Here is a 26,521-nt window from a genome sequence, read left to right on the forward strand (position 1 = left end):
CAAAGAGTAGGGAAGGAAGGGGGTGAGGAAGGATGAGAGGCTCATCCATATGATCATGTGCTTACTCACTATAGGTGTGTGCACATGGGTGGTGAGCATGTTACATTTTGGGGGAGATTTACGGGTTTGTTTTTGTAATATTTTGTTTTTAAGGTTTCAGATACTGTGGCTCTAATCTTTATCCCCAAAGCAGATTTAGAACTGGCTTAATTGACCAGAAGAGAATTCTTGGCAGAGCACTCTGCCACCTTCTCACATAGCTCCCAGGATTAGGGGGTTTGTGAAGAGGTAGTAAAGACATGAGGGTAGCCTGGGGGAGCTGCTGCAGCCAAGCATAATTTACAGCAGCCGTGAGGACCTTTTCTCAGATGGTATTTTGACCTTTCCCCTCCCCTGACCTTACTACTCTGTCAACATTGACCATCCGGACACTCTGTCTGCGTCCTTTTCCGACTCTGCCATCCTGTGGTTCCAGACCTGGTTTACAAAGTCACCATTCGCTCCTCAGTCAGATCCCCCCTAAAAAATGCATGTGTTAACTGATGCCTTCAAGTGAGTTCAAAACAATAATAAAGTCTCTAAGTTAACCTCTCCAGTGCCCTTCTCTGACTGCGTGTTTCAGCACCAAATATTCTCAGTGCCAAAGAGGAACTCACTGGTGATTTGATCTTTTCAGGAACCAAATCTGATAAAATACAAATTCTTTGCACAGTGATGGCCCCCACTCCCACCGGGAAGTTTTAAAAACCTTTGCCAGTCTCTAACAGTTAGTGTTTGTCTTCGTCCCTGCTATATCTTTGGGGAGATCAGCTTGGCTGGGGATTAAGAGGAGATGGTTTTGCAGAAATAAAAATTTGAATTAACTAGTTTTGAATTTTTCCTTCAATGTTGTCTATTATTGCTTGTGTAGTCCAGTTAAATGGTAAACTCCCCAGGATAAGGATGGTGTCATACTATGCATTTGTACACCACCTAGCACAATACCCCTTCCCTCCAGCAGTGGAATGGGACCTCTGGGTGGTACTGTAATATAAAGGTTATATAATAATCCTACCTTCTCTGTGTTTGTCTTTTGGTTCGTAAGCTATTTGAGGCAGGGACTCTCATTTTCATTGACTCTTGTTCTGATCAGATGACAGATAAGAATTATAAAAAAAACCCACATTTCTAAGTGACCGAGATTGTGTTCCCATGGAAATGCCCTTACTAATTAAAAAATAAACAACCGGGCACAGAGCTATCCATTCGCCTTTACAATATAGATATAACCAAGAAGGGTTTCTACAAAGATTGCTTTCCATGCGATATCAACCTATTTATAAAGAAAAGGAGAGCAATGTGACTCACCAAAAATTACTGTGTGAAAACATATTCAATATAAAAAGCTTTGTCACCTGGGATACTTGTTACTTCTAAGAGCTCTGATCAAAGATAAAAACCAAGACAACTTCTTGTAATCAATTATGCACTGCTAGTCCATGGTGTATGTGTAATTGATAAAAATAAAATGAAATACATAACATGGATTTACACGCAGAAATGAAATATGGACATGGGTGTAATGCTAAACATTGGACTGATATCTTAAATACACAGGAATCCCTTGACTTAGACAGTCCCTGACTATGCATTAGTTCCTTGGTATAATTACAGCACCCCTCAGTCTGTTCTAACTTTTGCCTGGGGAGTAACCTGACACACAACTGGCCAAGGATCATGGCATGTTTACAGTTGTGCTATGGACTCCTTGGCTGCAGCTAATGAACTGGCCAAGGTTTCATTTTTTCATGGGCAGAAACCACTGGGGAGTATTTATCAATGGACTAACTAAATAAAAAACCTTTTCCACAAAGTTCACTGCACAAAAAACAAAACAAAACAAACCCCTCATAACCTACAAATCTGACTTGTCTTAAAGGAGAAACTAAAAGAGGCACCCTAAGTTTACACATTCTCCATGCAGAGCTGATGTTTAACCCAAACTTTTCCGTTTGAGGTTCCTTTGCACATACCAAGAAAACAAGTTCTGAAGATCATTATACACTAGCCACCAAATTCAGGAGAGAAGTATGAGATTCAGATTTCTGGCATAGGTGAAACAAAAACAAATCAAATATCAAACTTTCAGATCTTCTCTCTGCCTTTGTCCACATTTTTGGAGGACAATCAAATCAAGCACCACATACCAGAATATTGTTCCCTTTGTCACCTGGTTGTCTCTGAAATATGCAACTTTAATATATTTCTAACATCGGAATTAATTTCCTTATTGTTCTGTCCTTTGGCCACAGGTCCTATACATTTTGCTCAGATGAGCCCCAAAGAGTTCGCAGCACCTTAATGAACAGATCAATTATTGTTCAGAAAAGAAGATACTGTCTCTTTAAAGGTTATTTGAAGGTTGATTGCTATCTTATTGCTTATCTCCAGCAAATCTATTCAGGCTTATGAATGAATTTGACCTTTTTATAGTTACTGGGGAAAAATAACAGAACAAAAGTTAATTTAGAGCTCCATAATACAACACTTTTTCCCAGAGAAATGAAAGGGCATTCAAATCGATACCTGCACAATAACAGTCTGATGAATGTTTGCACCCAATTTTCTCATTTTGCTAACTTGAGATTGGGAATTTTGAATAGTTTTCAGAGACCATATTCTTTATGTGCTGTGAAGTATGTGGTATTGTGTCCAAACAATGCTAGAGGATAATCATTATAGGAGTATCACTGGGCCTGAAAAGGTCAGTTAGTTAGAAATGTCAGCTTCAATGTAACTGTACTGGACCTTCGTACACAAGGATCCAATTAAAGGGACATGCCAAGGTGCATGGAAACATCACGGAGACCTATAATAATAATAAGACATTGTGAAAAAGCTTGATGTTTTTCTTCAAAAATAATGGAGTTAGCTTTCAAAATGCCCTCTCTGTGGTCTTAGTTAATCTTGATGAAACACCACTTATCCTATAGATATACAAAAGAGTCAGGTTTCTTATGTAAGAACTAAAACCAACAACAAAAACAGACTTACCAAAGCTAAATATTTAGCAAACACACACATTACAAAATCTCATTTTGTTATTTAATCTAAAATTATCTGTCATTTCAATTGGAACAGGATTTTACATGTTGGTAATTTGGGGTTTATATAGATATATATGTACATCAGTAGATACACAGGAAAGTGATTATAAGGGTAAATTCACCTCCCTCAGAACAAGGCCAAAGTGAGTGGGTTGTTGTGTGCGGAACAGAGATGATGGAAAGAGACCTCAATCCACAGGCAGAATGTGACACTTCTGCAGCCACCAAGCCAGCATGTAGGTATGGGTATGGGTTGGGTGAGGGTTAGGGTTATGAAGCCACTGAACCTCATAAGTATGTATGGCTAAAATGTGGGTATGCAGCAATGTCACTCTTCTTCGCTACATCTTTGTCTTTTGTAAATGAGAAATTCTTACTTTTGAGCATATATTCCACCTCTAAGCCTCATTGTATAAAAAGCCACATTGCCTGATTGGCTCTTGGAGCTGCTGGGAAGGGGCAGGGATGAAGCCAGTGTTTTCTTATCACTTTTTGCTACCACATAATGTCTCTAAAACGCCAATAAGATTAGAACAAACTCCTTCCTAATTCTTTAGCGCTCAGATGTGATTGATAATTTTGTAACTGGCTGCTGGTTGAGGCTCCAATTTCTTTACTTGATGTGTAAATGATATCAATTTATTTAGAGTAATATCAAACCAAACCTTTGGAGTCTGTTCTCAGATTTGCCCTTAACATTTTCAGGATCCATTTTAAACCTTTGTGGGTGAAAAGGTGATTAAATTAGGGTGACCAGATAGCAAGTGTGAAAAGTCGGGACAGGCAGTGGAGAGTAATAGGAGCCTATATAAGAAAAAGCCCCAAATATTGGGACTGTCCCTATAAAATAGGGACATCTGGTCACCCTAGATTAAACCCATAACATCATGGTCACCCTTAGTCATGTAACATGAGGAATAGCTTAGCTCCCCAGACCTCACTAATTTTTAGATGAATCAGTTATTATTAGAAAGACTGAAAGGGTTTTTTCCCCCCTAAAACAAAACAGCATATGAAGCTTTCACCAACACAAACATGAACCATAATTATGTTAGGCTGCTTGAAAACTCAGCCAGTATCCCTTGACATGTACTTTCATCAAAATCAATGTAGTATTAATTAGCATGGACTATCAAGAATAGTTAGTGCGTGGGTTTCAACAGTGAACAACGTTCTGTCACATTTTATTACCCTATATCATTTTTACTAATAGGTGTATTAGAGCTTCATGACTTCAAGTTCATATTATTTTCATGCTTCAATTAGAAAGAAGTAGATTGTCAGAATATTCAGGAAGATAGTGGAAATGTCTTGCAGTGGGCGTTCAGTAGTTGAGCTTATTCTTAAATAACTTTCAAAATCATATTTTAAAGCTTTTTTTCTCTTCCTCTAATTTTACTAGGGAGTCTCATAAGCAATGGTGTGTGGAAATGCAACACTTAATCAGCAAAAAAGTACAGTAAATCCCACATATCACTTTGTTCATGAAAGGAAAGTAGAAATATATTTTTCTCACCAGAGGAAATTAATTAGGCAACAGTCCTATATCTATGATTTAAAGTGGTAAAATATGTATGGAGGAAACGAAAGCCACCTTACAAGAATTCAGTGTATCACAAATTAATGAAATTGAGACATTTTTAAAGCACAGCACAGGAGATATTACAGGGGAAGAAATATTTTAAATGATGGGGTTTAGCTCCATAAAGTTCAGTCTGGTAAATACTTTTTAAAATCTTTCCTACAAGTACAAAACTTTACTAGTAAGGACATGCTCAGAAACCACTACAGTTTTAGGATCAGGTCCTGTAGCCCTTAACTTTATATTTAACTTTATATTAAAATTTATATATTTTTTTACTCTGGTATAGGGTGTAAACTCCTAATGTGCTTGGAGAAAAATCTAAGTAAATCATGGCTAATGAACTAAGGATTTAGCTCTTATTTTATTTTTCTCTTAAAATGGAAATGAAAGAGACTTAAAACATTCTATATTCGCCATTGCAGATGAGCTGGGCACTGGGGGACATTCAATTACCCCATGTTTTCTAAATGTATTCAATTTACTGCTGCCAAGTGGAGTGAGTTTTATATACATCTGGGAAACGTTCACCTCCAGTGCCGACGAATGTCTCCTGACAGTGCGCTGATTTCAAGAAAAGTTTATTTTAAATTTGCAGTAGAGAGGGTGATAGGAAAGGATCAAGCCCCAAAGAAGGCTGAATCAAAGAGAATTTCAAAGGAGTATTTGTGTTGGAGGTTCCTGGGAAATCTAACATCTTAGCCAATTTTAAAGCCAGCGTGTTCAATCACACTTCCATTTACACTATCAATAATTTAACAAAAATGCAGTGGGAGCTGAATTCACCTTCCTGAATGATACTGTAACATAGTGAGTATTCACAAAACCACAAACAGCCAGCTAGAAACGAAGGGCAGATCCTTCATCTGGTGAAAATCAGCTTATCTTCATTGTGAAGTTAAGCTAATTTATGCCAGTGGAAGCACTGGCCCTAAAGTTTGAGTCTACCAAAAATTGTTCAGGGAGTGCTTCAGATGAAATGCAGAGGTAAAGCTAAAATAAATCTAAAGGAAATAAATATATGTTGGTGAAACTTCACCTTGTTAAGCCCCTCCTCTCACAAAAGTTTATGTTACTTCAACTTGGACTCACTCTAGACACACACCCATTTACGAATGCTTAACTTGTTTCCCCTCCCCACTTTACACGACGTGTCTGAATTTGACTTACTGAATCGCATGGAGTTTTACAGAGTCTAAGATGGTGTAAGTCACATGCCAAGGGGCAGAAGAAAGGAGTGTAGCAATATTTACTAATTTAACTTACTCTTTCTTTGAGCCACTCAACATATAAGGAAGTGCAACTTAAATTCCTTTAAATACTGATAAGTAAGTGTCAGTCACATCAAGGAGATCCGGCACTCAGTGAAGCCTACACCTGTAGAACAGCTTCTTCTGCTTTTCAACGTCCGGTGGAACATTTCCTGAACCACTTCTGTAGAGACTTTGAAATGTGATCCACAGCAGTATACATACGTCTCAGACAATATTTAATTTCTGTACATGTACAGTACCAATTTTTCAATCCCAACATTTCCTCACTACTTTGCCAGAATACACTCAATCCATGTTAGGGACAAATGAGTATTCATTCTGACTTAAAAATCTACTTTTAAGTCAAAACTAAGGTTTTCATCACTACTAGAGCCTTAAAAAAATACGTAGTCTGCAGAACAGTTTCTCTGTCATAGCCAGAAAAGTCACAGGAGATGGTTGGTCTGTCAAGGACTCAGCAATACTATTTCACCACACCTGCTTGTCCTAGTCTACAGCAACACTATACACTTTGCTTATTGTGTGCAGGCCATCTGGAGCACTGTGAGTGCAAGACAGACAATGTCTGGGCAGCACCACAAAGTGGGTTCAAAATAACTGCAGATTAAGGCGATACCAAGAATAAAAGACGGACAACACTTAAGCTCTGTTGAATCATTTTACAACAGTGACCTTTTTGAATGGTACATCTGTCATGACATAACATTAAGATTCCTGTGACAGCTCTTGGATTATTATCTGAATTTTTAGTCACTGAGGTCTTGAGAACCCATTTGTAACTCACATGCCAAGGGGCAAAAGAAGGGAGTGTAGCAACAACATTTACTAATTTAACTTACTCTTTCTTTTAGTTTCCTAATATGAAGGAAGTGCAGCTTAAATTCCCTTAAATACTGATATGCGAATATCAATGACATGACGTTATCTTGCAACCATGCCCATCAATAGCCTTCTCTACTTTAGGAAAACTATCCGTTGTTGATATTTGTTGCCACCAGTGGGTGCAGTTGATCCAACTCTGAATATGGTTTGATTGCAAGTGCAGACCAGAATGAAAGGGTTCAGTATCATTTCAAAATGAGTGGGAATGCACAGAGGGTCTTGAAAAAAAAAATACAGTTACAGACAGCAGTGTTCTTCAACACCTAAGTGACTAAAAACTCAGGTAACAGGTTGTGTGTGTGTGTATGTGTGCGTGTGCGTGTGTGTGTGAGAGAGAGAGAGAGAGAGAGAGGATGTTACCTCATGTTGTATGCAGTGTTGTTGTAGACATGTCGGTCCCAGGATATTAGAAGGATACGGCAGATGAGGTAATACCTTTTACTGGACCAATTTCTGCTAGTGAGCAACTTTCCAGAGAACACGTCTTCAGATCTGAGAAATGTACTCAGGATGTCACCGCTAAATGCAAGGTGGAACAGATTACAAAATGATCACTCTGTATTTGACCTCTCAGTCCTCATCCTCAAAGGAAACCTGCACAGCACTTCCAAAAGATGAGCCATAATTCATAACTTTGCTAGATATTAAGAATCTTGGACTGAATAGAGATACTGGATTTATGGCTTATTACAACAATCTATAACCCAATTAAGTCGTCCCTCCCACCCCCAGCTTTCTTTCGCCCTTTCCCCCCTATGGCTGGAGAGGTGTTAACGGGCTACTTCACCTTGAAATGTGTGTTAACTATTGATACTAAACAAGCTGTTCCACCCTGTATTTAATTAAGACATTCTGAATATGTTTCCTAGACTTGAAGAACAGCTCTCTGTAGCTCAAAAGCTTCTCTCTCATCAACAGAAGTTGGTCCAATAAAAGATATTACCTCACCTACCTTGGCTCTCTAATGTTATCTCATGGCAGGTGTGCAGTTTACAAAGGCCACCCTGGTTTCTGAAATGGTACTGAATTCACTTTGTCCTGCTTTATACTTGTAGTTAGACGATACCAGAAATGCATCATTGCTGACAGATATTGTCAAGCTATAGGGGATTTTTCTATTGTAGACAAATCCAGGAGAGTGACATCCACTGTACACAGGGCAGGCTCCAGGCACCAGCGCACCAAGCAGGTGCTTGGGGCAGCCAACAAAGAGGGGCGACATGTCCAGCACAGAATAAAGCGGTGGCAATAGAGCTCCTGCCAAAGTGCCGTCAATCGTGGCTTTTTTTTGTTTGTTTTTTTCGCCACTTGGGACGGCAAAAACACTGGAGCTGGCCCTGACTGTACAGGAGGCTACCTGCCTTTACACAGGATGGAAAACTTAAAGAATTTCCAGAGAAATGACAGTTGAAAACAAACTGTTCAGCCCCTAAATCAGATCACCCAAAGTACTCAGTCATAAGCTGTATCATGTCCCTGTAAAAACAGTCCATTGCTAACAAATCATAAAGATAGTCCTCCAAAATGAAAATATAAAAAAGTATCAATATCTAAACATAAATAATTCCCAAGGCTAAGATTCTGAAACCTGTATGACCTGAAGTTAGACTCCTACATCTATATTTACATTGGGATTTTTCACAGGATCCTAAAAAGAGCTGAATGCCTAACTGCCTTAAACTCTTCAGAAAATCCAAATGTTAAGACTCCTAAATAAGTTTGGCCTGAGGATGCTCAGCCCTTTTGAAGATGAGTTCAAACTTATTTAGCAGCCAAACTCTGACTATCAACACACAAAAATAAAAAAAATGCACATCTTGAAAAATGTCTGGCAAGGAAGTCTTTTTTTTGGGAACACAGCATGTCTACTTACATAATCAGTGGAAACTGTCTTAGTATGTGCCTATGCTGATCCTTCTAAATAACTGCTATGTTGCTGTGCAGAACTGAAAGATCTGAAGTGCTAGATACTTACTGTAATCACATCTATGCACAAACTCAACTTAATCAACTCTTTTATTGCTCCAGTGAACATTACATCAGTCATCACAGTAAAGAAGGTATCATAAATACAATTTAAACAAATGTCTCACATTTAAGTGATTTTTTTTCCCCCTCAACCCTCATTTTCTCCTATAAAAAAGGCTGCAGACTTCAGTAACTTTATCCAAGATCTGAGTGTTTATTCTGATTAAGACCTTCAGGGATTTTTTTTCTTTTCTTTTTTTCTTTAGAAACAGGGGACATTGAAGATACAAAATATGGGAAAATGTGTCATATTTGCCCTTGAATTTGTAGTCAGAGTTGTGACAATGGCTTTTTCTCACTGTATTGTTGCTTTTATCAGCAAGTGCCCTAAGCATATATTAACATAATTGCAAACTGTATGAAAAATGAACATGCAAAAATGTGATGCAATTGCCAGTAGCCTCAAACATCTGTCCCAACAAAGTGTTTCTTCTTCTCCTTTTTTAATGATTACTATTTGAACAAGGTTAGTGAAGGAGAAGTCATGTCACAGATATCTACATTTACAGTGTTGGAACAATTATTGATGCAAAATTGTTATCCAAGCAAAATGTGTCGCATTTTGCCCACTGTCCCATTACACCTGCTCATTTTGCTAACATATTCCCTGTTAACACCAGACAAAAAGATAAAGATGCATTTAGAGCTGAGGGACAGAAAAATGCTGGTTACCAAAGCTAGTATCAACTCTGTGTGGTGTTTCTCTATTGCTGGTGGACAGTAAACCTCTAGGAGAGCTAATGAAAAGAAATTCAGCCAGTCTTACTGAAGAAACTGAACAAGAGCTTAGATCAAAGAGAAATCTCATTCATCTGGCCTGCATTTCAATCCCAACAGTGCCACCTTTGAAAATCACCCTGCCAGAGATATGAAACTACTTTCATGACTAGTGATCAGAAATTCAACCCATAACACATTTGGGGAATTTTCCTTTGCAGACAAAACAAAAGTCATTATTGAGAAGACTGTTTCGAAAGTGTTTTATTTTTACCTAGATATTTCCAAACTCATTTACTTTAAGGTTCTTCAGAACTGCATATTCTCTCTCCAAGAGCACACGCTGAAAGCCACTGACTCTTTACACTCCTGAAAGGTATTTAGCACTGAAGAGAGTAAAACTTACATTTCTGTGATACTTGAACATACATTGTGAATTCTAGGGCATCTACCCTGCAGACATACCACACTAACTGTAACCCCAGGAGGCTTAAAGAAATATCAGCACTCAAATTCATAGAGTAAAGGTCTGAAGAGGCACCTCTGTGAACGGATAACTACCCGGGGCTTTGCCAAGCACAATATAGCTGTCACTTGTTATTATGTTAAAGATTTTCTGGGGAACAGTGTTTTTCATTTTGCATGCCAGAGACAGGGAAAAAAAAACACATTTAGACAACCGTCTCTTTAAGAAAAGATAAAAGCTGAGCCTCGTAGCTTACTCACCAGGGTTGGTTATAGTCAGCAGGTCAAGTTGCCGTTGTTGCTGAAAAGCAAATTATAAAAGGAATTGTTAAATGGGGACTAATTTCAGTGGGTCATCTTAGACATGCAAAGAAAGTGTTCTGACATTTACACTGGAATAAATTACAAGTTACACGGCTCAGAACAACTATTTTGGATGGGAGCCATATGTACCTTCTGACTAAGGAAAGAAATCTAGTCAGTCCCTTCAGGGCAGGTTTATTTACATTTCTGAATTGGGTTTTTGGATAAAAGTCCAAATGTGTGTGTCCATGTGTATTTTGAACTAGCTGCTTCAAATGTAAGGGATTGTTGAATTCATAGAGAAGGTGCAAGACTATTAGCCAGGATGGGTAAGGAATGGTGTCCCTAGCCTCTGTTTGTCAGAGGGTGGAGATGGTTGGCAGGAGAGAGATCACTTGATCATTACGTGTTAGGTTCACTCCCTCTGGTATTGGCCACTGTTGGTAGACAGGATACTGGGCTAGATGGGCCTTTGGTCTGACCCAGTATGGCTGTTTTTATGTTCTTATGTTCTCACAGGTGGATTTTATTATTGTCTGTTTTTTCCTTGCACTTTCTAATAGTTGTCATTCCTCTAAAACTCTCTATGGTCAACACTTGTGTGTCTAGCTGGCATCACAGTATATACTGTCCAGTTTAATTTCTCTCTCCTAATCTCCTCAATAATGTCTGTGTTACTTTCATTTATTGTCAGGGCTATTGATCCTTTTCTAATCTAATTCACATCATTACACTCTCTCTATTCTTCGGGTGACAGGTGAAAGTCCTTGAGGAGGAAACTATGTGTCCGTGATCCCACAGTGGATATTCTTCTCTAGAAAGTCTTACTGATTAAAGACCTTCCCCTTCAGAGTGCCCAAACTTGCAGTCTCTATGCAGGCAAAACACTACTGACTGAAGTCAAAGGGCACATAACTGCTGTTCGCCTGTGCAACTTCACTGAACTTCCTTGAGTCGTATGCTCATTTATACCAATGGACAACTGAGTGCATTGGATGCTTTGTCTGTACAAGACTCTGCGATCGAGTCCACAGTTGGCACGGGTGTCAGGCAGTAGCATCAGAGCTGTAATCTTCTGTATCATTCACTTTATGTTATGTGTTTATGGCCTACTTATGTGTTTTAACTCTTTTGTATAGTGTAAAAGCTGTTGTTAGGTACAGTTTCACTTGTATTCCTACTACTGACAATTCTGAACATACATTCCCATATATGCATGAGAAATATGACTTATCTTGGTCACTTTATTATAAACACCAAGAACCGGATTGGGCCCTATCCTTAAACTGATGTGCCAGGATGGTGGTGGGAATGGTGAAAGAATCTTTCCCTGACTTATGTAACCTCCCTAAATCTCAGGTATAATTGTACGCTACTCCTCAGGGACTACAGGGTCTGCATTTGCCATATCTTTTGTGGGCATACTGGAAGCATCATAGTAAAGCTACTGTATCTGAAGGTGTGTAGCAATGGGTTCACTTCTCCCATGCAAGGCTGTGCCTAAATGGCTCAATCGATCCCTAAGTGTATATGAAGAAAGTACTCTGATTGTTACACTTGATATAGGCCTAAACCCTGAGCTGTATTTCTATGAAGCTACAATTTGCCACTAGCAAATTGTTTTAGCAGCCACATGGCCAACAGCATTGCTTATGCTTGTTTAACACAATTTGAACTCAAAATGTATAGTAAATAGCCAAGTTAGAAAAGGAATGGTCAGCCATATACAAAAATGAGGGGAAAAGGGCAAATATGGTGCCCATCTATAAAAAGGGAAATATGGACAACCTGGGGAATTACAGACCAGTCAGCTTAATTTCTGTACCCAGAAAGATAATGGACAAAGTAATTAAGCAATCAATTTGCAAACATCTAGAAAATAATAAGGTGATAAGTAACAGTCAGCATGGATTTGTCAAAAATATATCGTATCAAGCTAACCTGACAGCTTTCTTTGACAGGGTAACAAGCCTTGTGGATAGGGGGGAAGTAATAGACATGGTATAGCTTGATTTTAGTAAAACTTTTGATACTGTCCCACATGACCGTCTCATAAATAAACTAGGGAAATGCAGCCTAGATGGAGCTACTATAAGGATGGTGCAAAACTGGTTGGAAAACCATTCCCAGAGCGTAATTATCAGTGGTTCACAGTCATGTTGGAAGGGTATAATGAGTGGGGTCCCACAGAGATCAGTTCTGGGTCTGGTTCTGTTCAATGTCTTCATCAATGATTTAGATAATGGTACAGAGAGTACACTTATAAAGTTTGTGGATTATACCACGCTAGGAGGAGTTGCAAGTGATCTGGAGGATAGGATTAACATTCAAACTGATCTGGACAAACTGGAGAAATGGTCTGAAATAAATAGGATGAAATTCAGTAAGGACAAATGCAAAGTGCTCCACTTAGGAAGGAACAGTCAGTTGCACACATACAGAATGGGAAATGACTGCCCAGGAAGGAGTACTGGGGAAAGGGATCTGGGGGTCATAGTGGACCACAAGCTAAATATGAGTCAACCATGTAACACTGTTGCAAAAAAAGTGAACATCATTCTGGGATGTATTTGCAGGAGTGTTGTAAGCAAGACACGAGAAGTAATTCTGCTCTACTCCATGCTGATTAGGCCTCAACTGGAGTATTGTGACCAGTTCTGGTCACCACATTTCAGGAAGGATGTGGACAAATTGGAGAGAGTCCAGAGAAGAGCAACAAAAATGATTAAAGGTCTAGAAAACATGACCTATGATGGAAGATTGAAAAAACTGGTTTTGTTCAGTCTGGAACAGAGAAGAATCAGAGGGGACATGATAACAGTTTTCAAGTATGTAAAAGGTTGTTACAAGGAGAAGGAAGAAAAAAAAATTTCTTAACCTCTGAGGACAGTACAAGAAGCAATGGTCTTAAATTGCAACAAGGGAGGTTTAGGTTGGACATTAGAAAAAGCTTCCTAACTGTCAGGGTGGTTAAGCCCTGGGATGAATTGCCTAGGGAGGCTGTAGAATATCCATCATTGGAGATATTTAAGAACAGGTTGGACAAATACCTGTCAGGAATGGTCTAGACAATTAGTCCTGCCATGAGTGCAGGGGACTGGACTAGATGGCCTCTCAAGGTCCCTTCAAGTTCTATGATTTTATGACCATCTGTAAAAACAGCCATATTGGAAAAAAGTTGGCAATAGAAGAAGGTCAGCTTATAGAAAGCACAATGAAGGCAAACTGCAGAGCATTTAAGTGTCTGTACAGCATTTAGCACAATTTGGGCCTTGCTTCTTATCTGAGCCCCTTGGCAACATAGGCAAATAATAAAATACACAAAAGAATAACAATTTGTTATTGCAAGAAAACAGTATCTTATGGTGTAGTTTCAATAAAGTGGAAAATAATCCTAGGCCAGAACCTCAGTTGATGAAATTTGTTATAGCTCCATCTGAACATTGGCTGAGGACTAGTCCAGAATGCAACAAAATTAAGCCCCGATCTTGCAAACATTTGTACATGTGCTTATTTTTAAGCATGAGTAGTCCCATTGACTTCCAGTGAACCAGTGGGATAATGCGCTGACATTTCACTGCTAGGAACTAACTGCTCCAAAAGATTTGAGATTCAGCAGCCAGACTCTGGCTAAGGACTACATGCAGCAGCCCTAGAGCTGCTGCCTGTGCTAGTATAGGGATGCTGAATGAGCTCTCTCTGCCTTCTCCACTCAGGGCCCCTACCTGGGATAGCCAGAATTTGCTATAAAGTGAAAGTTTGCATATATAGCTAGTCTTCATACATATATACCCAAGCAGGGCTGGCTCCAGGCACCAGCATTCCAAGCTGGTGCTTGGGGCGCAATCTTCAAGGGGGGGCAGTCCCTGTTGTTTTGCCCCCAGCAGCGCACCGAATTGCCACCGCGGATGGCGGGGGCAGTCCTTGTGCCCTTAGAGCAACACGTGCGTTTCTGCGGTGGCAGCAATTCGGCAGCAGCTTCTATATTTAGCTGTCTGTGGCAGTTTCAGCTAAACATAGAAGCTGCCGCTGAATTGCCGCTGTCACGGAAACACGCCTGACGGCCTAAGGGCACATGGACTGCCCCCGCCGTCCATGGCGGCAATTCAGTGCACTGCTTGGGGCGGCAAAAATTGTGGAGCCAGTCCTGTACCCAAGGAAAGGAGACAATGTGTTCCTAAACTGTGCTTGTCGAAAATACAGAAAATCATCCCCTGCAGATGCAAGCATGGCCCCAAACTTTTGCTGTGTTTCAAGATTTCCGAGGCCAGGCCCTCTGCAACTCCACCCTCCCGTGGTCCAGCTTGATGTTATCAAACTAGCAACCCAAAAGAAAAAGTTAATATTTTTAATGTTTAATATTGTCAATTAATTATTTAATTTATAAATAATTCTGAAAGCAACTGAATTAACAAGGGATTTTCCAAATTTCTCAAAGATTAATTCAGTAATCATGTCAGAATCATCGCAGCTGTGGGGCCAGGCTCACTCCCCTCTAGCACTGGGATGTGCAAATTGCACCTCTTTGCACCAGCCAGGGCCCAGGGATTGGAGGAATTCCCTTCCCCACACCCCTGCTGCCAGTAGTTCCGCACTTGGAAGGCATCTGTTAGATTCTTTATCAGCCTGATAAGAGCCCCTCAGAGGTTGTACAGAGTCAGCACATCCTTCACTGGCCTAACCTTGCCCGTCCCAAAAGAACACAAACCGCTATTTTGACCACGCAGGCCCCAGGGCAAAGGGGAGGTTGTGGCCAGTTTGCACCACAACAGCTTCCCATATTGTGGACTTTTCTATCTTTGGTCTGTTCAGAAGCACAGACCCTGCAGGGCATCTGGCCTTGAATTCTATCAATTAATCATATTAACTTGCATAAAATTAACATAAATCATTAATAAATGCAATAAACATTGATAAAGAGTAATGAATCATACTTAAACACATGGAAGGCAAATCATTAATAAATTAAGCATTAATTCATTTAACAAACGTTAATCTATGAGGCATCAAGAATAAATTCTACTTCAGAGAAAGAGTTGAAAAGACCTGGTTTGTGATCCAGTCTAATCCCTTGAAAAATACAGAATGGTCCCTGCTGCACAGACATAAGTGATTATTTCTAACCATTTGGATATATCCAGCTATAGAGCTTCCATTACTAAGCTTGGAAGACCATTACTAAGTTTAGAAGACCATTACATTTCTTGGTAATGTAGAGTCTACATCTTCCACCAGACGGTTTCCTAACATTTCTTCTAGTAACTCACTTTCTGAGCAATTTCTTTTCTTCTCTCACACTGATGTCTTTTTACATGTTTGCAGTCTCATTTAATTTGCACCTCAATTAAATTGGGGAATTTCAAAGAAATAATTTTTGTGTAAATTCACAAATTACTTTAAATTTAGATGATCTGCAAGTTGTTCTCAAATTGTCCAACCTCCTATACAGGTGTGAAATGCACTATGCAAGCTGTGACTCTCTTATCTTCAGATTAGCAAAAAGAAGCCAGATGCAAAGATGTCCCATGAAATAGACTGAATTGCTTCTTTAGCAATTGAGAATTTTCTTTATATATAGAAATGAATCTAATTGTATCCAGTTCCAAATGGATCTAGATTTCATTGGCCAGAACCTTAGTGGTGCCAAGGTACACTTAGCACAGCTGAAGAGCGTGAAGGAGAAAGGTAATTCAAAGTGACCTTTTCACTCCTGCCATCCTGGGCCAGCCATGAGACAAAAGGCCCCATGACTCTTCCTCCTTCTTGCTCAGAACACCATCTCCCTGTCCCTGCCATCCAACATGACCACTAAGCTGGAGATGCTGGTGACGTAGAGGTAGATGCATTAGCTCTGTACTGAGATTCTCTAGCTTTCCAGCTGTCTGTAAGGCTCCCTGGCCTGCAGGAGACATCTGTGGGTAGAGCAGAGGTGTAGAATGAACCCACTTCTCTCATCGCCATCTAATGCTCAGAGGCTTCGTCTTCACTACCCACCGTATCGGTGGGTAGCAATCAATTTCTCGTGGATCAATATATTGTGTCTCATCTAGACGTGATATATTGATCCCCGAATGAGCTCCTATTGATCCTGGAACTCCACTAACCTGAACGGCGGTAGTGGAGTCGACATGGGGAGCCGCGGACATCGATCCCGCGCCGTGAGGATGGTAGGTAATTCGATCTAAGATACTTCGACTTCAGCTACGTTATTCACATAGCTGAAGTTGCATATCTTAGATCGATTTCCCTCCGTAGTGTAAACCAGCCCAGAGTCTGGAGCTAAGGGCAGCACAGACTTTAAAAACAGTACGTCAGTCCCTGCTGGGATTGACTTATCCGTTTAATAGTGAGAGCCACGTTTTGCTTGCGCTGAGCATTCAGTAGACATGAAAATGTCTCCCTCCACCCAAACAAGGGTAAGGGCATCATACAACACTGGGCAAACCTAACGGCCCTGCACCGGCCAAATTCACAGCCTCCGTTCAGGACGCAGGTCCTGCCGGCCCTGAGCTCTTGGCCCGGAAGGCAGCCCCTGGCGGCCTACCCTCCCCCTGCTGTGCCCACTTCCCCTGCAGCCTTAACAGCTCATTCGCGTGCTGTGTGGCCAGTGATACTGCGGTTTGGCGCTGGGCTCCGGGGCTGTGAGACTGCTGCTGGGTGCAGCACAGCTGCAAGGCCAGCCTGAACCTTGGTGGCCCTCGGTGTGCTGACACGGTGGGAGCGTGGGGGCATCGGCGTCGGTGTGGCCTGGCTCCAGCCACGGTGACGCGGCTTGTAGCACCAGGCCGTACCGGTGCGTCCCAGGCCAGCGTGGGTAAAAGGAGCAGGAGATGAGAGGTGTGATATAGAGGCAGGGGAGTTCGAGCGTGTGTCACGGGGCAGGGGGTGTGGAGCGAGTGGTCGAGAGGGAAATAACACGATAGTTGGAAGGGGCAGCCTCCAGGTCCTAGGGGCAGCCAGGAAGTGAGGCCGGGGTTGGAAGTGGGGGCGATGGGGCCGCCTCAGGTGAAGCTATAGGGGCTTCCAGGGCAGTCATGGGAACAGGGAGAAGGGATGGTCATGGACCTGGGCGCACCCCCGGAGCTCCTGCGGAAGCAGCGTACAGGATGAGAGGAGGGTTGGATTGCCGCTGGCGGGGTCCCGGAGGCAGTCAGGGAATAGGAGACGCACGGGCCGTGTGTGCCACGCTGGCAGTCCAAGAGTCCGAGGAGGATATCAGGGAACGGGGGAGGGTGGATGGGGCGGAGGGGCTCCGGGGCGGGGGGGAGATAGGAGGTGGGGGCCAGGCCACGACCTCCTTCCCTAACAGGCCCTCCATACAATTTACGAAACCCGATACAGACCTTAGGCCAAAAAGTTTGCCCGCCCCTGCACTACAACCACTAGCTCCCATGCCCATACTCCACCGGCTCTCAAAGCAACAATTTAGGGAGTTATCATCTCCCTAAATATATTTCACCTCACTCAGACTCTCCTACTGACCTCTTCCATCTGATTTTTTATGTGACCTGAACAGGAGTCTTTCTTGATTATCTTCAATTTACTATACTTGAGAAAGTGTAAACTGAAATCAAGTGCATTCTTTCATTATTTCAGAGGCTTTGCAGAACCATGCTATTTTTGCACCATCCTGGAACTTTCTGTAAAGAAAGGGCCTGATTCAGCCAACAGAGTGCGCCCTCAGCTTGGTGCTCGTGAATCGTCCCATTTAAACGGCCAGCGTGTCTATTTACCTGCATGAAGTGCTTAAGTGTTTGCAGGATTGGGGCCTAAAATTTCGATATTCTTTTCTAACTCTAATGAGCGGACAAGTTAGTGTGTTTGTAAATTGTTGCAGGGTATAATATCATAAAGCCAAAACTTTTAACCAATCGAAAAGATCAAATTCAGGACAAAAACCCCAGACAGTCCGGGAGCTACTATACGGAAAGCACACAAGATATTCATAGGGACCATCACAAACCTCATTATCTTCTGCTCCATGTGCAAAGTGCACTTCTTCAACCTGCCTTCTCTAACATCTACACATAGAGCAAAACCCTACATGACTAAAACACTCCACTACACACACAGTTCTTGCACAGGGAAGAGAATGAGCGAGAACAGGCAAACCATACATGGCAAATGATAATCCTGTTGCTAAACATGCTACAGGAGGGCACTTAGCTATTATGGTGATAACGGTGGTATAAGAACCTACAAAGAATAGAATGGACAGACTGAGCTATATTTAATACAAGTCTCGGAGTGGCATCTCTGTTACATTTGTATACAGCAGCAAAGAGTCCTGTGGCACCTTATAGACTAACAGACGTATTGGAGCATGAGCTTTTGTGGATGAATACCCACTTCATTGGATGCTCATGCTCCAGTACGTCTGTTAGTCTATAAGATGCCACAGGATTCTTTGCTGCTTTCTTGTTTTCTGTGAACCACAACAAACATAATCACTTTTATAATATTTTGATGTTTTAAATTTAAATATTTAAAAAAAGAAATGAAACAAATTGTTAAAAAAATAATTTGAAAGGCAATTTTTTATTAAAAATACTTTTATTAAAAAAATGCCACCCAGCTCTAGTTACGAGGTTTAACTATAAGAACTGCTGGGAATATATAGGATAACTTGCAAAAGCTGTTGGACAGTCCAGTTGAAAGAGGGTTCAGGGAACATCAATGTTTTGAGGAGCTCTTAAATAAAGGAAAGCCATGCCCAAAGATGAAGACTACCAGGAAAAAATATTACACTGACTATTTCCATCTTATTGCAATAAAATTCTGTCCATTTTCTCACGTGAGGTCTTCTCCGTTTGTATATTCCTTCTATTCAAAGTGCAGAATTTGGACTTAAAGAGTGACCAAAAAAATGTACTAATTCAAATCCTTTTAAACTGAATAAACTGACCATTTTAGGGTGATTTTTTTTTAAAAAAATCACATTATGATGCCAAACAATGATCTTTTCTTTCCTTTCCAAAATCACAGGCTTTTGTTCATACAATGAAGTAAGAGCTCACACTTTCTGCTTCCTCTGTTATTAGCTACTAATATTTCATTGTAACATGATAAAATGAACCAGTCATCTTGTTGACACTTGACTGGGATCTTGGTAAATTGCATCTGCTGTAGCCTACTACCTGGAATCAATTATTGATAATATAGGTGTGTGGGAACATTTGTAAAGTGGTTTGGATATGTTATCACTCACATTAAGAGTGATAATGAGCATCTGAAACCATTTTAACAGTGACCTCTGTAGATATTTGATCATTGCAATACTTGGTAATTTGATTCTGGTTTAGAATCAAAACCAAGTCCACATGATAAAAGACGGCACTGAACCATTAAACTACTTTAGTCATCTTTCCATTTCAACTTAATATCTGACACCTGTGTATTCTTTTCACTAAAGTGTTGGTGTTAAATTCACTTTTCTTATTTTCTAGAACCTTTGCCAAACAATTGACTAGAACAATTTTTTTCCTGGAAAATATTTTCCTCAAGAACACAGCAATTAGGCATCTATATATTTATTAACAGGGTCCTCCTTGCTTCTTGGGATCCTGCCATGTTCCAAATCTATTAAAAAAGAATGGAAATTTTATTGCAAACTGAGGGGAAATGGAAAGAGCCTCTAAGTTTTCTGCAGACATCTCTTTGGCATTTAGCCATATCAGGGTTCCTAAAGGGACTAATAATAGATGCAGATGAGAAAAGCAAAATTGTGGTGTGCTGCCAACATTGTTATTAAGGCCCCACTACAAGAAACTCTGTGCTAATGCATAGCTTTCTGCCATTAGTGGCGTGTCGAAAGCTGATTTAAAGAGCTGTACAAAGGAAGCCATTTGCAGCAGACACAAGAAGTTTCATTGGTCCTACAAAACTTAAGAACCAGGCTACATGTTCTCAAGAGCCATCTCCCAGCACCTTTTCTATTGACTATTTACATATATAGAGACAGAGCATTCTCAATAACATGGGGCATGTGAGTTTTCATTGACACACTAGCAATAAAAACAATTATAACACAGATCTCTCTAACCACAAGAGAGAACCATACAGCAGGCAAAGAAATGTGAACGAGTGGCTATGTCCTCCACCTTACAAATGCGGGCCGAGTGCTGTTCCAAGCAGAGCCATGGCAGACCATCCATATCCATCCTGATCAGATGCAGGAGCAGGGCTTGTATTACTGAGGGACTAAATGGCATATTAATCAACTTCATAGAATACACCAACAATGGGTAGTGCACGAGTGAGTGCAGAGAAAAAATACAAAAGGAACTGGGACCTGATCCAGTTGACATTGAAGGAAAGAGGGGACTTTCCATTCACTGTAATAGGAACTACGGCAGGCCCTGAGAGAGGTTGATACTCATAGAAGTTAGTGAAAGAAAATGTTCCATATGTTGTATCATCCAGCCTATCTCCTGCCAGTGTAGGAGTGTTCCTTATAGCATATTTTCTAGTGTTAATTCCAGTGTCATTTTAAATATCTCAAGTGACAGGGCTTCTAAAACTCCCTTAAGAGATCATTCCACAGCTTAATACATCTCACTGTCAGGAAGATTTTCCTGGTGTTCAGTTAACATTTTCCCCTACTTTTCATTCAGCTCATTATTTACTCCCAGTTCTAGCCCTGTGTACCACCCTAAATACAGTTAGATTGTAGCTAAATAAGCCTTCCCTCTCATTGGCGTTTACATCTTTCAAAAGTGCACAACTATTAATATGCATCTCCAATCTCCAGTCATCTCTGAGCCAGTCTGTAAATATGTAGCTTTTTAAATCTTTCGTTGGAGGCCAGTCTGTCCCTGCCCCTGACTTTTTGTTGCTCTCTCTTGAACTCCTTCCTGTATGTCAGATAAGAAATGGTTTAAATCTGTTACTAACAAGCGTTAACATTCCGTATACTTATTTGCTTTAATAGTGCTCACACTCAGGCAAGTCCTTAAAGATACACTGATGCCTCTTGAAAAATTAATCAAAAGTGTTCTCTTAACATAATCTGTTTATATACATTGTAAATATGTTCTACGGGTCACTTCCCAAACATGTGTTATTAATTACCATTTGTATTACAATCATGCCCAGAGGCAGAGTAATTTATGAGATTAGGCAGACAGGCAGGGATTCCTTAGTCCTAGTCCCAGCTCTGCCACTGATTTGTATAGCCTTGGGCAGGTCACCTAATTTTTGATACGCTCAATTTCTCCATCGGTAAAATAGATCACAGTTGTACAATCCCACAGGCATGTTGTGAAGATTTCTTTGTATTAGCCCTGTGGTTTGAAGATGAAACATGCTATATAAGGTAAGTGCCTATTATTAAGCAAGCATGTGTGTCAATAAAAACTTGTTTCCTAAAAGTTCACCTACTCCTGCAGGATATTCCGCACCAAAGTCATAATGGGGGTATACAAACCTGCTCACTGCACTGAATCCAATCTGGCAGGCTTGACTCACTAGGGTTCACAATGTCTGTATGTACCAGATATGAAAATCTGGAGTAAACTCACCCAAAACTGTCTAAACCTGCCCTCCATCCAGAATGTTCTTACATAGGTTGGGATTGGCAGCAGCCTACCTGGCACCCCATGGAAGATTGATGAATAAGGACTGGACTATCCAAAAGCAGACAGCTGTGCCTTCTCCCCAGAAAGGCTAACGGTCTAAATGAAGTAAGGGGATGCCTATCTAGGCCCCCAATGGGCCAACACTTATGTACACACTTAAATTAAGCATGAGTAGTCCCACTGAAGTCAGTGGAGTTTCTCATGTTTTTATAATAAAGCAGCTGCTTGAATGTTTGTGATTGGCGCCCTGGTCTTCTTAGATTTTCTTTAAAAAATTTAAGAGGCTTGTTTTGGTAACCAAACCATGCAGGTTTTCATGGTTTGGGGTTTTATTATGTAAATTACATAGCCATGGTCATAATCCTGTGTTTGTAACATCAATTACTCTAATGCCTATAGAGATTATTGTAATGCCACAAACAGAGGATTTTGTCTTCAAGTGAGAAATAAGCAGCAGGAGCTAACAAACGCTCTCTCTGAATTTTATTTATTTTGAAGAAACAGGAAACAGGAAAAAACAATAAAAACCACACATGGTGCTATTAACAAAGAGAAAAGAATCTATGCACGATGGGGATCATTTCTTGGTTTATTTCAAAGCCGTTCCTTAACTGGGAGTCTAACATTAACTATTACTAAATAAAAGGGAAGGCATTGAGACAGGAAAGAGTATAGATTAGCGAAAGCAATTATGAACACTGAGAGTCCACCATTTGTCGGGGGAGGTCGTCAACACTATTCAAAGAATGTTTAATTAGAAACAGCATATCTACCTATAAGAGTAATAGGATATTGACCAGCTAGTAGTTGTTTTTATAAGTTGTTATAGATAAAAAGAAAAAAAAGGGCTTTTCTTTTCTTTTTTAATATATACAATTTAAAAACTCAAGAAGGAAATACATACGGGTTAAGACAGTGTTCTGTACTTCCTCTAGGCACACAATTCACAGCATGAGAGTAATGGTGGCTCAGATTGGACAAAATTGCCTGATTACTAGATGTTTTTTCCATGCTTGTCATTTCAGCTGCAATTTTTATTTATCATGCCTGTGGCTATTCAACACACAACACATGGGCCTCTTTCACCTCCACTTTGGATCCTAAATTATTAATTTTACTTTCTAAAGCTATAGTTTCTTGTTCCAAGCAGATCTAGGTTTGTAACTCCTGTCTGATTTATTTAGTGCCTTCAGGCAATGTATCGAGATCCAGCTTTTGGTCTGGGATCCAATTGGAAAATCTGGAAAAGGCCAATTTCATCTTCTGGTGTAGCTCTTTCTCTCCCCAAACCACTGCTATCTTTTGGCAGGAGAACCCACAGGGAACCTCTCCCAGGCTCTTCTCCTACCACCACATATAAGGACATAGGGGTACCAGATTTGGCTGATGCTTCCCACCTTCAGTCTAACTGAGGTTTTCCAGTGGGTGGCAGATAACCCAACCACTACACAGGTCTGAGGCAGTAGAGAATAGCCCAGCCTTTTCCCTGCTGCTAATATCATCCTCTGCTGCTACAAATCCAAGAAGCTACTGCACACTTGCAGTTAGTTGTTATTGTGAGGTTTCTATCAGTGCTGGTCAAAATGTTAATCTTGAAAATAAAATCCAGAGAAAATATTCTTTTAACTGAAATTTTTCATAGACAATGTTTCTTTCAAAATTTCCAGAATTTTTTTTGTTTAAAAATCAGAAAATGCCCACCAAAAATATAAATTAAAAAATCATTTATTTAGACAACGTTAATGCAAAATATTATTTTATGACCACCTCCAATTTCCACCATTTTGGATCAGTTTTTGGCTGCAAATTCCTATCAGGACCACTGAAAATCAAAGCCCTGAATTATAACTTCGATAACATTCAGTTCTTGGCACATCTGAGTCCAACCAATGAAACAGATTTAGCCAGACAATGGTTAGAGCACACACCTGAACTCGTAAGAAACACAGCTCCTGTTCTTACATATGAAACAGTATAGCAATCAAAATAATAGAACAAAAAATACTGATAAAATATGCAGCATAAAAGCAGAAAAATTCAAGAGTAAAAATGTGGACAAAAATGTGGATGCTGCAGCTCCACCCACAATTCAAACCTGTGCCCATAAACCTGAGTAGTTGGATATTTCTGCTAGATTGTTCAGCTGAGAAAAGTTAGCAATGTAAATGCTGTAAACTGGAGATGATGAATGATCTAAATAGTCTATTATGTCTCTAATGTCTATTTTGCTTCCATAATTCATTATAATTGTCATCATTAGGATCCAGAATCAACACTGAGATTAATGGGGCAGTTCATACTATTCATATTTATAAATCCAGTGTGTCTAAAGATTCAGAAAGATAACAGTTGATGTGTTCTTTTTCAGCAAGTTATCTTTGTAACGGGAAAGACTGCAATTTGTTTGTTTGTTGTCTTTTTGTTTTTAAATGAAAGCTTAAATTTTGCAGAAACCAAAGCAGCACCACATAAACACTCATAAGACAAACCACAGATATCCCAAAATATCAACCAAACAAGCCCCAAGACACTAGTGTGAAGCATGTAGCATTACATATATGTTAGATGAGGAAACTTACCTCTCTAACACTCTCTAAGTGTTGAGACTGGGAAAAGAACTCTGATCTCCAGCCTCTAAAAGCACCTCATCATACTATCTTACACCCTTCTGTATTTCCCCTAAATTCTCAAGGCCTTTCACTCCAATCAGATTATCCAAAGAAGAGAAACATTCCTCCATTCCCAACTTCTTCAAAGTACTACACATTGTGTTCATATACAAGTTTCCTATCTACTCAAATTATTGGATAGTGAATCAATAGATTGAAAGGCAACTGCTCCCAACAGACTGTTGAAAGAAAGAAAAGAAAGAAAATATTCCTTTCTTGGCAGCAAGGGGGCAGCCAATTCAATCTCTCCAGGCCCTGCTGTAAAAGGTAACAATTCAGCCAGTCATTCGGGATACCTCTAGGGGGAGACTGTTATACAGTGTTCCCACATTTTAAATTGGGAAAATAATTTATCTAAGAATCTTTCCCTACATAATTTTGTCACTATATTTATTCACTGTGTGTAAAGCTCCTGATTTACTGTATATAAGCCAAGACAATGTGATCAAAATAATTGTGAAAAGTTAAATTAGAATCCAGTATGCCTGGGCAAATATACAAAGGTATCTTCCGCTACTATGGTTTCATCTAATTTCAAGCTTCATGTTTTGTTCTGCTTTCCTTTTACAGTTTATGGCAGTAGGTTAGTCTTCTCAAGAAAAGAGAATTTTTGAAAACCAAGGCTGCTGTTTGTTAAATTCATTTTAAATGGTTCCAAATGTCACCCTTGCAAAAAGCTACATATTTAATTACCATGAGTACAAGCATGGTCAGGAGAAATCATACGAAAATACCGAGTCTGGGTTATCCCAGTGTAAAACGGATGAACAACCAATCTTATTTCTCTTAATAGCACCTAATTCCTTTGATTCAAATAATTTTGAAGCAATTAACTGGTAATTTTCTATTTCCTAAATCCAGATTATTAATTTTAAAAGTCACTGTATTAGAACTTTACAGAATCATAGCAACTGTTCCTGCTCCCATTGAAATCAATGCAAAACTCCCAGTGACTTCAGTAGTGCAGGATCAGGTATTTAGGGCTTGTCTTCATGACCATTTAGTTTGCGGCAAGCTGGGGCATGAATCTACCCCACCCTGCCCTGCAATGGACTAACTGTCCATGTGGGCCCTGCCAACACACATTAACCCTTGCTTAATGCACTTTAACCTAGTAATCTTTGAAATGGGACTAGATCAAACCACATTAACTGTTAATGCGTTTCAACAGGGACAGGTTAGTGTGGGGTAGATTCACACACCAGCTTGCCGCAAACTAAATGGTCATGAAGACAAGCCCTTAATGCTTACTACTTATTGATTGATCAGTTCATCCTCACAACTCCCTGCGAGGTGGTTCTGTGTTTGTTCAGCATGTCGGACATTGGGGGTTCTGGTCTATGGCTGGGGATTCTACGCACGAGCTCAATAGAGATGATAAATAAAAGTACAAGACAGGCAATGTTATCCTTATGTTACAGCTGCAGAAACAGACACAGATGCTAAGCGACTTGCCTGTAGCCACCCAGAAAGTCCACAGCAGAGCCAGAATTAGAACTCAGGAGCTGCTGGCTTGCCATTTAATCCAACAGTCAGAGCTGTTGCTCATAATAAAAAGCTCTCTTAAAATCTAAGGAAACACTGACAGTGATGTTACCTGCTGCCTTGTTAGCAAAAAATATCGGCAGCATGTTTTGTTCCAGCAGTTAAAGATGAATGTTTAGGATGAACACTTGTCTGGCTGCTTAGGAGGAGAAAAAAACAATTGTTAGCTTGTAAATAAAGATACAACCTCTCATCAGTTAGGCCAAATAATATCTTCTCTCTCCAGAATGGACCTATAATATGGAATAGCCTTTGGAATTGTACAGCATTTTTCAATAATTATATAAATGTCAAAAGGATAAGACATTTTTTAAAGTGATATAAATCACAGAATTGGTTCTCTCCCCTCCCCCACTCCAGCATGCTCAAAATTGGTATTGCTGCCATATATTCA

The 26,521-nt window shown here is 40.1% G+C and overlaps 1 protein-coding gene across 1 annotated transcript in view; it reads right to left on the reverse strand.

Annotated features, from left to right (window-relative positions):
- Nucleotides 1–26,521, reverse strand: part of AGBL4 (AGBL carboxypeptidase 4) — a 1,477,624-nt gene that overhangs the window by 670,714 nt on the left and 780,389 nt on the right. Inside the window, exon 6 of the mRNA XM_075067593.1 lies at nt 10,296–10,335. Within this exon, the coding sequence (XP_074923694.1) occupies nt 10,296–10,335 (40 nt within the window). The remainder of the gene's footprint in view (nt 1–10,295; nt 10,336–26,521) is intronic.

Source organism: Chelonoidis abingdonii, chromosome 7 (genome assembly GCF_003597395.2).
Source record: "Chelonoidis abingdonii isolate Lonesome George chromosome 7, CheloAbing_2.0, whole genome shotgun sequence".
NCBI classification, from domain to species: Eukaryota; Metazoa; Chordata; order Testudines; family Testudinidae; genus Chelonoidis; species Chelonoidis abingdonii.